General features: G+C 46.5%; 2 protein-coding genes across 7 annotated transcripts in view; one reads left to right on the plus strand and one right to left on the minus strand.

Annotated features, from left to right (window-relative positions):
- LOC310696464 (tumor necrosis factor receptor superfamily member 1A-like) overlaps positions 1 to 15,364 on the plus strand; it is a 78,573-nt gene that overhangs the window by 40,105 nt on the left and 23,104 nt on the right. The gene's annotated exons all lie outside the window — the stretch shown is intronic.
- Positions 251 to 15,364, minus strand: part of CTC1 (CST telomere replication complex component 1) — a 38,460-nt gene continuing 23,346 nt past the window's right edge. For all 6 annotated transcript variants that reach the window (XM_083481671.1, XM_083481670.1, XM_083481672.1 and 3 more), the window contains 12 exons: positions 12,439 to 12,892; positions 11,425 to 11,514; positions 10,299 to 10,424; positions 10,021 to 10,085; positions 7,793 to 7,899; positions 7,418 to 7,586; positions 5,935 to 6,015; positions 4,613 to 4,772; positions 3,062 to 3,126; positions 1,750 to 1,915; positions 1,497 to 1,623; positions 251 to 516 (listed from right to left, as the gene is read on the minus strand). In XM_083481671.1, the coding sequence (XP_083337797.1) occupies positions 413 to 516; positions 1,497 to 1,623; positions 1,750 to 1,915; positions 3,062 to 3,126; positions 4,613 to 4,772; positions 5,935 to 6,015; positions 7,418 to 7,586; positions 7,793 to 7,899; positions 10,021 to 10,085; positions 10,299 to 10,424; positions 11,425 to 11,514; positions 12,439 to 12,892 (1,714 nt within the window). In that variant the 3' untranslated portion in view covers positions 251 to 412. The remainder of the gene's footprint in view (positions 517 to 1,496; positions 1,624 to 1,749; positions 1,916 to 3,061; positions 3,127 to 4,612; positions 4,773 to 5,934; positions 6,016 to 7,417; positions 7,587 to 7,792; positions 7,900 to 10,020; positions 10,086 to 10,298; positions 10,425 to 11,424; positions 11,515 to 12,438; positions 12,893 to 15,364) is intronic.

Consider the following 15,364-nt stretch of genomic DNA (forward strand, 5'->3'; position numbering starts at 1 on the left):
CAAAACTCATCAGAGTCTCGGAATGTATATCAAACCTACCACTCAGCAAAAATAAAATCTAGCATGTTATGCATTCATAGTAGCTAGAACGGTCAGTGCCAGAATTTGCAAAAAATTGGCTAGAATACATGAAAGGTGGTGAAAATTAATAGTCATATCTGCATGACAGAAAAACAAGCTAGATGTTTAAAATGAGTGTTAGTATTATTTTTGCGACAGCAATTAGGAATATCTTTTAAAAGCCACAAAATAGATTTGTTCAGGTTTATTACATTTACTGCATTTTATATGAGAAACGTAAATGACGTGTCTCCAAATGATGGGTTGCATGGAAGAAGCAGAAATGTCATAATTGCTCTTCCGCAACAGGATAAGACCCGAGATGTACAGCCGTTTGTTACAAGCCTCACGTTCATGTCGCCTCCTGGACATCCAGACATATCAAGTTCCACCGCTGCCTCGTCTGACTTAGGAACTCCAAGCCATTGGAGAAAAACCTCCTCAACTGTCCTAAGTCTTGGGGAAAAACAAAAACACAGTTTCACTTTAAACCATGAAGTCTCAACATTCCACGTAAGATTTGGGGTGTTGAAACCAAACAACCAGGTAGCCATTGTACAATTCCATTGTATTATTTTTTCATTTGATTTACTTTTAAAACATTATTTGAGCTACCTAAAAATTCAGATATTTCCTTAGGGAAAGTTGGTTAGGACACTAAGCTCGAACTATAAGCTGGAAAAAGATACCTGGACACCTACAATTTTCTTTCTTTCTAAATTTAAGAAGCTTTCTAAATTTAAGAAGCCTTTACAACATGCCACAATCTCCAGATTCTTGGTCCTTAAAGTATAAATCACCAGAGGTCTATAGGACCATTGATGACAAACCCTTCCAACCCATCATAAACCCACAAAAAAAAAACCACAGGTATATTAATCAAATTGCCAAATCTGCTTTTTTTTGTTTGTTTATTTTAAAATGTGCAGGCCAACAGCCAACTTGCCCTTTTCCTCTGATTCCTAATACGTAAATATTTTTCAACCAATTCAATAAAAACTATGTTATGTGAAAAAAGTAAAGGACACCTGGACAACTAAGTCCAGTCAAAGGCAACTGGGGTGTGGTGCTCATCTCGCTTTCAGGCCGAGGGAGATGCCGTTGTCCACAGACAGCTTTCCAGGTCGTGGCCAGCAGGACTAAACTGCTTCTGGCACAATGGAACACGCTGACAGAAACCAGAGTGCACAGAAACGCCGTTTACCTTCCCACCACAGCGGTACCTATTTATCTACTTGCACTGGTGTGCTTTTGAACTGCTAGATTGGCAGGAGCTGGGACTGAGCAATGAGAGCTCACCCCATCACGGGGATTCAAACCGCCAACCTTCCGATCGGCAAGCCCAAGAGTCTCAGTGGTTTAGACCACAACGCCACTCCTCCAACCAGTCCATGACATCTCAGCTCCGATAAGATTGAGGACACATATCTACATACCTGCCTCGTGATCTCCCGAGGGCTTTCTATCTGGTCTGAAAGTCAACAGGACAGGCCGACAGACAACTGGGCTTCTGCATAAGCTTCTCAAGTACCAGGTGAACAGGTCTTCACGCTCCTCAGTTTGCTATCAAAAACAGAAGATTATTGGCAGTGGACTGAGCAAGGGAAGCAGACAGAGAAGATCACCAGGGAGAATTCGAAATTCAGATACGGAGTTAGCAGTTCAACCAGAGGAGAATAAGCCACTCACCCCAGGAGCCGTATTAACTTCACTGTGCTGAAGGCCAATACTGCCCGTGTTCTTAACATGGTTCTGTACAACATCCCACTCCTTGGCGCTCAAGGCCAGCACTTTCTGCACCTGTTGGTTCTTGCACACCACCACAAATTCGCTTGTTCCATCTTCTACTATGATTCTGAAGGTTTGAAGGAGTAAGGAGATCACAAAATTATTCTGACTCGGAATGGTGGTCTGTCTATGTCAGGGAATGGCCTGAAGCAGAGGCCTGGGGAATGCATTCTCAGGCAGATCAGCTTAGCTCCGAAGAGGAGCCGGAGGGGGAAGATTCACACCCACCCACCCTTGTCTTCAGCGAGAGACACAAGACGCAGAGCAGCTTAGACAGGTGTTGCGTAACTACGAGGTAGTAGCAAGGGAAAGAGAAGGGAGGGAGCAGATAGCCGAGACGTCGTTAGTGTGGGGGAACCTCCTTCCCCACAAACTAAAACAGGGGTCAGCAACCTTTTTCAGCCGTGAGCCGGTCCACTGTCCCTCAGAGCTTGTGGGGGGGGTGGACTATATTTTTTGGAGGGAAGTGCACGAATTCCTATGCCCCACAAATAACCCAGAGATGCATTTTAAATAAAATCACACATTCTACTCGTGTAAAAACACGCTGATTCCTGGGCCGTCCGCGGGCCGGATTGAGAAGGCGATTGGGCCAGATCCAGCCCCCCGGGCCTTAGGTTGCCTACCCCTGAACTAGGAGGCCTGTCCATATTTGAGAACAAAGGACACAAAGAGGAGGAGGGACTTTCCGTTGGCGCCCAGGATGTTGCGGGAGACAGAAGTGGGAGGATTTCTAGTGGCTAACTGCTCTCCTTGTGGAAAGATGTGGATTTTTGCTCGCAACCTGATGCTTGAATAAAAGAACTATAAATTATAAACGGCTTGTTATTTCTTGTTTGTGAAGTTACCGAAGGGAGAGGAGGACTCTCCATGCCTGACAGTCTACTCAACTGGCTTACAGTCCAGTCCAAGTGAGGAACCTCCCCTAGACCACCTAGACGACTCTGGCATTTGGCCCGTGGGGACTTTTTGGCCAAGCCACACCCGCCTACCCTATACCTGGTGCCATATACCATGTCAGGTATGGGGCAGGTAAAAACTTGGCTGAAGGGGCTGGAAGGGACTGAGCAAAACCAGGCAAACTTTGAGACTTGCTCAGGCTGCACAGACATTGCATTCAAATCCTGACTCTGGCTAAACAGAACCTTCAAAGCCACATCAAAGGAAGATTGTGGAAAGCAAATTCACCTCAACTCTAATCCACTGTACTCACCTGGCACGGGCCTTGCACACTCCCGTACGCGACAGGCAAGGTGGGTTATACTGGCTGCATCTTCCCTGGATGAGAGAGGAAAAGATGGCAAACTCAGGTCACTTCTCACTGAGGGGGTAAACAAGTAAATGTCCGTCGGGATAGAGGTGCGGGGTTCCTACAGTTGAATGCTTTCCCCTCACAAAAATGCGAATAGATAGACATAACATTTTACAAGGACAGGAGGGAATACCACGGATAGAATACCGTATTTTTCGTGCCATAAGACACACCTGACCATAAGACACACCTAGTTTTTAGAGGAGGAAAACAAGAAAAAATATTCTGAACGAAACAGTGGGTGTATGATATTTTTGGTGCAGGCTGTAGCCATGGACATGCTATGTGATCTGATGGTGAATTTGGGGTGACCTAATGTAAAAATCCTGAGGATCCATGGGCTTTTACCTCCCCCCTTCCAGGCAGCCTCCGCTAGCGCCCCTTATCTCTCTCCCGATCCCACCGATCGGCTGTTTCCTTTCAACACTCCCTTCCCTTTTGCTTGCCTTAGTGTCTTTTCCTTAGCTAGAGCAGTTTTTTGCTCCTCCTTTTCTTCTAATTTCTCTCCTTATTGCTTCAGTCTTCCTGTTTTCCCTACTTTGCAAGTTTGCTGTCTTTACCTCCCCTCTCCCAGGCAGCCTCCTTTATCTCTAGTGTCCCTTATCTCCTTCCTGATGGGCAAACAATCAGCGGCTTTGTTTCAACACCCCCTTCCCTCTTTCAAAAAAAAAAGCACGATCTGCTTTTTGCCCTTGGGCAATTTGGCTCCAGGGACCACACATTCGCTCCATAAGACGCACAGACATTTCCCCTTACTTTTTAGGAAGAAAAGTGTGTCTTATGGAACGACAAATACGAAAAATCACACACAGGAGGAAGAAGGATATACAGTGGTACCTCGGTTTTCGAACGTAATCCATTCCAGAAGAGCGTTCAAGTTCTGAAACGTTCAAAAACCGAAAACTCAAAAGCCGACAGTTAAGCCTCAGGATCCTGCGCTCAGCGGAAGCTCGTGGCATGTTCGAATTCCGAGGCGTGTTCAAAAACCAAAGCATTTACTTCCGGGTTTACGGCGTTTGCAAACCAAAATGTCCGTCAATGGAGACATTCAAAAACCGAGGTACCACTGTAGTTTGAATGCTTCACCTCTGGGTTTATAAATCATTTAATGTGTCTAGAGAAGCGGATGTCGTTAATATTGCAGTTATAGTAAAAGGGGTTGTTATTTTGACTGGAATGTAATGGAGATGAATAAGATGTTGGAAAGCAGAACAAAGTAAATCATCAAACCATCAATTCTAGCACGCAGGAGGCCACCTAAATTATATAATTTGGCATCTGAATGATTGGGATTAGTAATTGTATAATTTGGCACTGTTATAATGAGGCTAACATTGGGTTATTGTAATTGAAATCTAATAAAAATTATTGTTATTAAAAATTATGCCCCCCTTTGCACAGAACAATACCAGGAGAAAGGTTCTAGTTAGAGGATAGGAGTTTGCTGGGCACCTCTGTGAAGATGGAGTTGCAAAGGGAGCAGCTCCAGTGCAGGGACAAAGACAGGACACACGTCACGTGACAGGCAACCTGCGCTTGGCCCAGACCAGAAGGCTCAGGCGTTATCTTGGACAAATGCAGCACGGAAGGAGCAGAGGCGGCACCCAGCTGCCTAAAATTAAAAAGACAAAAAGGACAGACAAACAGAAAGGTTTCCGTTATGAGATATCAAAGTTTCAAAAAGATCTTCTAGAATGCAATACTAAAATACTGTCGCAAATGTATAATTTGCTCCTGGAATGGCATAAAAAAGATGAACAGGTTAAATTGGTTATGGTGCACTGGGCAAAGGACTTTATAATACAGGTGGCAGATTGGGAGAGGCTTTGGGAAACAGATTTGAAATTCACAGCATCCTGTATGCTAAATATGAAAATGATGTACCGGTGGGTATTTGAGCCCTACTAAATTAACTAAAATGTATAGAACAAGTTCAAATTTCTGCTGGAAGTGTAAAGAAAAGGAAGGAACCTTTTACCATATGTGGTGGACATGTAAGGTAACAAAACCATTTTGGGAAATGGTATATAACGAATTGGGGAAAAATGTTTAAAATAACTTTTGTTAAAAAACCTGAAGCTTTCCTATTAGGACTTATAGGTACTGAGATCCCAAGGGAACAGAAAAGACGTTTTATGTGTGTGACAACAGCTGCACAGGTGTTGCTAGCCCAAAGATGGAAAGAAGAAATATATCTAGGAGACCATTGTAAGCAAGTTAAAACTTTAGCTGGACTTTGAGATACACTTGTAAAGTAACGAAAACTATGGATAATTTGGAAAAATGGAAAATTTGGAGAACGGACTGATATGTCATTTTAAATATTGTAATAAGGACCCATGTAGGGGATGGGAGAAGTCAGGAATACAGTGGTACCTCGGGTTACAAACGCTTCAGGTTACAAACACTTTGGGTTACAGACTCCACTAACCCAGAAGTAGTACCTTGAGTTAAGAACTTTGCTTCAGCATGAGAACAGAAATCACGCCATGGCGGCGTGGCGACAGGGGGAAGCCCCATTAGCTAAAGTGGTACCTCGGGTTAAGAACAGTTTCAGGTTAAGAATGGACCTCCGGAACAAATTAAGTTCTTAACCCGAGGTACCACTGTACAGAGAGTCTCATGAAATGATTATATAAGCTGTTTGACTGTAAACGTGTCCTGGTAAAAGCAAATAAAAAAGATTTTTTTAAAAAGAAAAAAATGAAACACATTTGCCAAACACAGTAGGGAGTTGGGTGAGAGGGCAGAGCTGTGAAGAGTTTTGTACTCACAGGGAAGAAAGGTCGTGGGGCGCAGCAGTCAGAACAGACACGCAGCTGGACATAATGTATGTACAATAGACGTTTTTGAATCTGTAATACAGAGGTTTAGATTTTTCAAGGAAGCAGCCTGTCTGTTATCCTTAAAGAAATATATCAATGCCAGGGGGCAGAAATGGGATTCCCAAAGAACTGGAGCTCAGGGTAGCTGATAATCCCCCCCCCCGCTTTAGTACCCCCCCCCCCCACTGCCACATCCAATCTTGACTCAGTCCTGTTTGTAACTGCGCCAGCCTTAAAACGTCCGTATTGAGCCCTCGGAATTTCATATAACTTAACGGTTCAACATATAATCAATGGTGTCCCCAACGGACTTGACATCCACAGATACAGAGGTGTTGTATCTAGTAATGAGAGCGTGGCAAGGTTGGGGTGGTGGCAGAGCCGTAGAGAGGTGATCTTGCGCCCCTGGCAGAACCGTCCAGATTGCGCCACGGACAAATTAGCTCTTCTTTCTGCCTCTCCTCCAACCCCACCCTCCACCCATTCAAGACCCTCTATTTAAAACCTTTTCCTATGCGGAAACAATATTTTTATTTACAGTGGTACCTTGGGTTACAAACACCTTGGGTTACAAACACTTCGGGTTACAGAATCCGCTAACCCAGAAGTATTACCTCGGGTTAAGAGCATTACCTCAAGATGAGAACACAAATCGCGCACAAGCAGCGCAGCAGCAGCGGGAGGCCCCATTAGCTAAAGTGGTACCTCAGGTTAAGAATGGACCTCCGGAACGAATTATACCTGAAGGAGCGTCTCCACCCCCATCGTTCAGCCCGGACACTGAGATCCAGCGCCGAGGGCCTTCTGGCGGTTTCCTCATTGCGAGAAGTGAGGTTACAGGGAACCAGGCAGAGGGCCTTCTTGGTAGTGGCGCCCACCCTTCAGATGTGAAGGAAATAAGCAGCTATCCTATCTTTAAAAGACATCTGAAGGCAGCCCTGTATAGGGAAGTTTTAATATTTAATGCTGTATTGTTTTTAACACTTGATTGGGAGCCGCCCAGAGTGGCTGGGGAGACTCAGCCAGATGGGCAGGGTATAAATAATATATTATTATTATTATTATTATTATTATTATTATTATTATTATTATTTAAGTACGTAACCAGAGGTACCACTGTATAGACATATTTATGGACATGAGGTCTAGTACTGTGGCCCTACCTTACTTATGTACCTCCTATGATGTTATAGTTTATAATTATTGTGTAATGTTTTAATTCTGACTATCGGTCGAATAAAGAAATTGATTGATTGATATTTATGGACATATGTTTTAGCCAATTTTGCACACACACCCCTTGCCTGTGCCCCTGGCGGGGGCATTTCTCAACACCCCGTAGCTACAGCCCTGGGTGGTGGTCAGCGCAAACAAACCAACCAGCCCAGAGTAGGCGCCTAAGCCCATTTCAATGCCTTTTGGATCCACATACCTGATGGAAACCTTGCGCTGCAAGTTCTGAAAGAGAATTCTGGCGCCAGGAAGGAGACCCCAAAGATAGGGCAAGAATGCCGCTTCAATGTACACATCCAGCACTTCTGGGGCACCAGCTGTAGGTGATACACGTAGCTTCACGGTGTAATCCCGGGTTAAGAGGTTACCTAAGTGTAAGGAAGACAGGCAACACTTGGATCTCATCCAGTAAATACCCTAAGTTAGGAAAGGCAGATCTACAGACTTGGCACAAGAGCAGCTCTGCAGAATCATTCTGCCTGACCCAGACGCACCGATCAGGTCCATGTGTCTTATTCATGTGCCCAGCCATGGACCAGAAATGCTCCTTCTACAGTACATTCAAGGTTCTCACCCATCTGCTGCATCAAAACCTCTCCAGGCGACTTCTTTCCAACGTAAGATTGAACCAAAGTCCTCTGCACTATTAGGCCAGAGAAAGAGACCAGGGAGCCTGTGAAACTAATGAGTGGGAACAGCTTTAAGAGTTTTACCAGGTTCTCAAATACGTGGAGAGAGCACGGCCAAATTCTCTCCCCAAAATTTTATTTGATTTTCCATATTAAAATTTACATTCACCTAAAGAACACACTATATAAAAACAAGATTCTAAAGACTCTCCTGGACTTCCCTCCTCCCTTTAGTGGGTCTTATTGCTAATCTTGTCCTTCTGCATCTTTTATAATAACCCATATTTTTGTATCTCCATTATATCCATAATTTGTCGTTACATTACAAGCGTTATTGCAATAGCACTAATAATTTTAACTGTTTACAACGGGTTTTAAGGTAAATTATAAATTTTCTCCATTCCTTATTAATATTTTGGCCCTCCTGATTTCTGATTCTTCCGGTCATTTTTGCCATTTCGGCATAGTCTATCAACTTAATCTGCCATTCTTCTCTAGTAGGGACTTTATCTTCTTTCCATCTCGGGGAACGGCCAGATTCCCAACCCAATATGTTTGCACTCTTAAAGTGACCATAGAACATTGGTCCTGAAAGACCTTTGACTCCCAGTACGTTTCCGACACAATTCAAAGTGTTGGTGCTGACCTTTCAAGCCCTAAAGGGCCTCAAAGGCCCAGTAGACCTGAAGGAGCGTCTCCACCCACATTGTTCAGCCAGGACACTGAGGTCCAGCGCTGAGGGCCTTCTGGCGGTTCCCTTACTGCGAGAAGTGAGGTTACAGGGAACCAGGCAGAGGGCCTTCTTGGTGGTGGCACCCACCCTGTGGAGCACCCTCCTATCATATGTCAAGGAAATAAACAACTATCTGACTTTTAGAAGACATCTGAAGGCATCCTGTTTAGGGAAGTTTTTAATGTTTAATGTTTTATCTTGTTTTTAATATTCTGTTAGGAGCCACCTAGAGTGGCTGGGGAAACCCAGCCACAGATGGGCGGGGAATAAATTATAATTATAATTATAATTATTATTATTATTAAAGCACCTGGAGTGTCAGCATGTCTCAATAGGAGAGATGCTTCAACGGAAAAAAATTATGGCTCCTGAGGGGGCATCATGTTGAGGGAGAGCAGGATTTATTGATTAAATTCCTCTCCTGCCTTTCTTCCCAAAGGTGTCCAGGATAGCAAACACCGAAGTGGTATCTCCTTGATACATCTATGGTCAAAACTGGGGCGGGGAAAACGGGAGCAAAACTAGAGGCAGCAAATCAACGCCATTAGAGGGGCAAGTTCTTTGACAAGAGCAGAGAAAGTGGAATAGATCTAAAGGCAAAGGCCGGCGAAAGGAGGCAACTGACAGACGGGCACAAGACAAAGGCAAGGACTGCCAAACTGTACCCTTCATTAACATCCAGGGAGAAGACAGAGACTGCAGCAGATGGAGCTAAGCGTCAGATATTCCTCATCCCCCCCCCCCACACAAAAACAGCGCAGGCTGAGTCAGTAACCACTTCCCTAATAGCATCATCACGGTGGAAACTTCCCAGTTCCGAAGGAACAATTTCCAGGCATGAACCTGAAGGCAGAAGAGGTGCAGATTCAAGCAAAGGTGTGTGGCAGAGGTATGGGATTGAAGGGGTCAGGGCATGACACGGCCGCATGGTGCATATCGAGCAATGTGTGTCTTAACTGGAATCTCTGGTGCTTAATCTTAACATGATCCCTTTTGGTCTTGTTTAAAAGCATCCATACATTAATCCATACATTACGGAGGCGGCACTCGTGTATGGAGGGGGCTGGTGGGGTTCAAGAGAGCGCCGCTTCCCTGATCCTCCTGCCCATGCGCATGCGAATTACTCTTCAGATTAAGATGAGGTCTGTGTGCACCTCATGTCCTCAGCTAGCCCTCTCTCTCATCTCAATACAAGGCACTGGTACTCAAAAAACCAGCTTCTCTCATATCCACAGCCCAAGATGTTGGCATTAAAAGCTGGAATATCATTACATTTTCTTTTTAGCAGAGAGTCAGCAGCCAATACAAAAATTCCCCATTGCAGGAGCTAGTTGACTGGGCCGTGTTGTTCCCTGTGAATCTTTTTTTTTTTTTAATGTTTCCCCACAGATACTTTTATCAGCTTCTTAGTAAATAGGAACAGAGGGAAGGCTAGATTACCTGGAGCTGAGAATCTCTGCAATGGAAAACAGCTTTCGATCCATCTGCGGCCCTGTCGAAACCAGCTGGAAAACAACATTCTTTTATAAAAACACAATGCAATGTCAAACACTTAAAGCGACACACGGCTGCCTTCAGATGTCTTCTAGAAGTTGCATAGTTCTTTATCTCCTTGACATCTGGTGGGAGGGTGTTCCACAAGGCGATTACCACGAAGGCCTTCCGCTTGCTTCCCTGTTACTTCACTTCTCACAGCGAGGCAACACACACAGGCCTACCTGAGAAACACAGCCCACGTGGTGCAGGAGGGCTCCATCTGGAACAGGGAGAAACAGGGAACGTCTCAGCGGATTCAGGTTTCCTTGTGCTGGTGAGCAGCACAGTTGATCAAAGACACCCAAGTCCTGCAAAAGCAAGAGCACCAAAGATACAGTCACTCAGAGCTTTTCTTGCTGTCACAGTACTCACTAAAGAGTACGGTCACCTCTTTTTCTTGAGGCACATGGCAGCCATTTTATGCCGACAGCCATGGCACTTTTACCTAAAAAAGCACTGGGTGTGGTACAGAATAGAAAAATATTGTGCAACAGAACACAGTGGACGATCGGGATGCAAACGTGATCTGTGCAGGAGGCACATTCGCAACCCACAGCATTCGCAACCAGTGTCTGGGCACGCACGGGTTGCGATTCGGTGCTTCTGCGCATGCGCAAAGTGCAATTTAGCGCTTCTGCACATGCACAACCGCCGAAACCCAGAAGTAACCCCTTCCGGTACTTTGAGTTTCAGTGGTCCGTAACCTGAAAAAACGCAACCTGAAGCAGCTGTAACCCGAGGTATGACTGTACAGTGGTACCTTGGGTTACATACATTTCAGGTTGCATACACTTCAGGTTACAGACTCTGCTAACCCAGAAATAGTACCTTGGGTTAAGAACTTTGCTTCAGGATGAGAACAGAAATAGGGTGGCGGCGGCGTGGCAGCAGCAGGAGGCCCCATTAGCTAAAGTGGTGCTTCAGGTTAAGAACAGTTTCAGCTTAAGAATGGACCTCCGGAACGAATTAAGTACTGTTAGTTGGAAGGACCACCAAAGGTCCTATACAGTGTTACCTCAGGTTACATACACTTCAGGTTACATACGCTTCAGGTTACAGACTCTGCTAACCCAAAAATAGTGCTTCAGGTTAAGAACTTTGCTTCAGGATGAGAACAGAAATCGTGCAGCGGCAGCGGGAGGCCCCATTAGCTAAAGTGGTGCTTCAGGTTAAGAACAGCATAAACAAGCCTCCAGCAAAGAACAAGCATTTTGATCACAGGAAATCAAAGAACCCCAGAAATGACTGGCAGGTCTCTTGTGAGGTTTCCAGGAATGGGCTGGAGCCGGAGCCGTTTTTCATCCTTACCGTGCACTGGGGGATGGTGAGCTGGTACAGGTGATCCGGGTGCAGGAAGGGGAACCACCGGAGCGATTTCCTCAGGAACAGGAGCAACAGCTGCAGTGAGAGGGTTTTTTTAAAAAGGGGGGGAAAGAGGCCAGTAAGAGAAGAAAGCCAATTTTAAATGTAAAGGCAAAACACATTAAGAAGCAACAGAATTGGCTTCCATGCAGAACAGGTGATCATTTGAGAGAACATGAGAATTAAAACCGGCTGCAGAACACTGGAAATGCAATATACATAATAATAATATAATAAATTTTATTTATATCCCGCCCTCCCCAGCCGAAGCCAGGCTCAGAGCAGCTGACAACAGTAAAATGATAAAACATTCTAAAATCATTTCATTCTAAAATTAATTCCAATCAGATTAATGGCAACCATTGGGCTAGAGTTCTGTGAGAATTGCCAAAGGAGGGAGTGAGGCTGCGCCCCGACCAAAGGCCTGGTGGAACAGCTCTGTCTTGCAGGCCCTGCGGAAAGATGTCAAGTCCCACAGGGCCCTAGTCTCTTGTGACAGAGCGGTCCACCAGATCAGAGCCACAGCCGAAAAAGCCCTGACTCTGGTTGAGGCCAGCCTAACCTCTCTGTGGCCTGGGACCTTCAGGATGTTTGTGTTTGAAGACCGTAAGTTCCTCTGTGGGACATACCAGGAGAGCCGGTCCCATAGGTACGAGGGTCCTAGGCCGTATAGGGCTTTGAAGGTTAAAACCAGCACCTTAAACCTGATCCTGTACTCTACCGGGAGCCAGTGCAGTTGGTGTAGCACCGGGTGAATGTGATCTCGCAGCGAAGACCCCGTAAGGAGTCTCGCCACGGCATTCTGCACCTGCTGGAGTTTCTGGGTCAGTCTCAAGGGCAGCCACATCAGTAGAGGAACAATGCAGGAAGCAGCACTTATCGCAAAAGTCAACCCAGCTCCCTCCACTCCAACCCCGGAGAGGATTCTGAAAACATCCCTTGCCACCTCGCCTGTCTTACTTTCTGCTGGGCTTCACTGGTCTCTTGCAGAGCGGAAGTGGTAAACTCTTGCTGGGACCCGGTTTCTCCAAGACTCTTGCAGAGTTCAGGGCTGCCCCTCCATACCACTGTGGCTTGAAAGCAGAGTTGTGCTGCCCTGCTGCCTTTGCCCCCATCTCCGGAAGTCGGCAGATAGTTGCGCCAGACGAGTCCCTCTTTCTGCGTCACGAGGAACAGGCGGGACACGCAGCCGGCTTCCGCAGCGCTGCCCTGGGAAGGCTCTGCTGCGCTGGCGCCCGACTCTGCCCTTCCTGCGCTGGGCATTCTCCCCTCTTGCGATCTTGGCTCAGCGGCTGAGGAGCCATCGCCTTCCGCTTGAGAAGAGGTCCTTTCATTCGCTCGGCGACCCTGGGAGGCTCTCTTTTCGGGAGTATAAAGGATCTCCACATCCTCAAAACAAAACTGTATGCAAGGCCTTGGAGGAGAGCAGAGAAGAGGGGTGAGTACAGCTCAAGCCCATTATTGACAAAAATAAATCCAGTGGGACCTTGGTTCTCAAACTTAATCCGTTCCGGAAGTCCGTTCCAAAACCAAAGCGTTCCAAAACCAAGGTGCGCTTTCCCACAGAAAGTAATGCAAAATCAATTACTCTGTTCCAGACATTTAAAAACAACCCCTAAAACAGCAATTTAACATGAATTTCACTATCTAACGAGACCATGGATCCCTAAAATGAAAGCAATAAACAATGTACTGCAGTCACACAGTCAGTCAATCAGTAGCTGAACTGGGTTCCACGCAGTTACAAAAAGAAAACAAAATGAGCCGCAAAAACAAAAACGCAAAATAAATAGCAAAAACAGACAGAACTCAGCGTAACACCCAAAAAGTATGGCACTCAAATCGGAAGTGTAACACTCAAAACGGAGCACGTTTGGCTTCCAAAAAAAGATCGCAAACCAGAACACTTACTTCTGGGTTTGGAGTGTTTGGGTTCCAAGTTGTTTGAGTACCAAGGCGTTTGACAACCAAGGTACCACTGTGAACATAGCTGTGGGAAAGGACTGCAGAGGCAAGCCTTTCGGGGGGTGTATGCTAAAAACATCTCTGTGTTGGACAGGACTTTTTTGCTGACTGCTGCTGCCAGTTTTCATATTATTGCTGAATTTTAGTTTACGTATGTTATTAAAGTGTATGCCCACTTCCCAGTAGGTAATTTTTTCTTTGTTTGCATTTCTTATTGTCAGGGCCTCAGGAACAGAGGCACAGGGGAGAGAGGAAATGGAGAGCGAAGGGGAAGAATCGGAGGGCAGCGTAGGGGGATATAGCAGTGACCCGAGAGATTCCATGAGCTTCTCCAGCGAATCAGAAGATTCCCAGAAGGAGGCGCCGATGGTCAGGGCAAGGGGGGCCAGCGGGGACTCCCAAAGCAGCAGCTGGAGATCAGGGCCAGCTTCCCCACCAGAGCGTAGTGGGGGGGAAGAGTCCCAGGTGTCAGGGCCAGCGTCTCCTCCAGCAGGGAGAGAAGAGGAGTCAGGGCTGACCACGCCTCTATCGGAGAGTGGGGGAACGGAGGGGAGGTCAGGTCCAGCTAGCCTCCCCGAAGGGGGAAGCAGTGACAGGAGCAGTGTAACGGTCAGGAGGAAGGTTGCCGGCTGGGCGTGCGCACCAAGTTCGAATGTACAGGCGCATGGGACAGCAGAAAGCCCGGATTGGGAACCAGGTCCTAAAGCCCGCCGGAGGCAGGGGGAAGACTCAGGGGACTCAGCGTCAGAAGAGTCTAGGAAGGGCGAGACCCCAACTGACAGGCGGACCCAGAGGAGGAAAGAGCAGAGGAAGAGGTGGAGCAAGGCTAGAGTCTTAAACTGGTGTCTGGGGGGAGGAGACTCAGACGGAGCTTCAGCGGTCTAGAGTTTCAGACGTAGAGCTGCACGCTACGGCTGTGAAAGTGAAAATGAACTTCAATAAAGACCTTTGTATATAACAACGAACTAGCGTTGGTCCTTTGTGAGCTGGGACCTCAGGCAGCTCTGACACTTATGCTGTGAAGCTGCTTTAAATGCCCCATGGGCAGAAGAGCAGCAAACTCTGTACCATTATTTACCAAAAGGACACTACAGTCGTACCTTGGAAGCTGAATGGCTTGGCTCCTGAACAAATTGGCTCCTGAACGATCGAAACCTAGAAGTTAGTGTTCCAGTTTCTGAATGATTTTCGGAAGCCAAACATCCGGCACTGATTCCGATTGGCTGCAGGACACTCCTGCAGAAAACCAGAAGCCACGCTTTGGTTTTAAACAGTTCCGGGAGTCGAGTGGACTCCCGGAATGAATTCTGTTTGAAAACCAAGGAACCACCGTATCTATCAGGGGCAGAGGAGGAATGGTAGAGACCACCTCCCCTCCCTGACCCTTCCAGGGAGGAGGAAGTGGAAGACAGTTTAGATTTACAACAGGGGTTTGTGGGAGGTCCCAGCTCAGAGGCAGATGAGGAGGAAAGTTGGGAAATAATGGGAGAGGAGGAGGGGAAGCAGCAGAGGGGCGACAGCCGATGGACACCGTGTCTTTAGAAAGCATTCCAGACCCTCCACCTCCCAGAACCCGGCAAGCCTTGAAAGTAGGAGAGCAAAGAGCTCAAAGACAGAGGACCTGTAGCAGCCCCCATAGAAGTGGGAGAGATGGGGGGGGGAGAGATTCACTTGGGATAATGCCATTATCCAAGAGGCTGGGTTCTATAGCTTCTCTTTGTAATTACTGACTTAAAAAAAAGGTAAGGAACCTTCCTTGTCTTTATATTTTCTGGGCAACCAGCCAGGAGCCATTGGCAGAATCCTGACACTATCCATGCATGAGAAAAGGGCTATCCACAGGCTTGGGGGAAGCACAATGTTTGCTGAGTTACAACAGCAAAGACTTTGGAGGGAAATGGAAAGGGAACAGAGAGGTGGG

The sequence above is a fragment of the Podarcis liolepis genome, assembly GCF_965112155.1.
Source record: "Podarcis liolepis genome assembly, chromosome: 17".
NCBI classification, from domain to species: domain Eukaryota; kingdom Metazoa; phylum Chordata; class Lepidosauria; order Squamata; family Lacertidae; genus Podarcis; species Podarcis liolepis.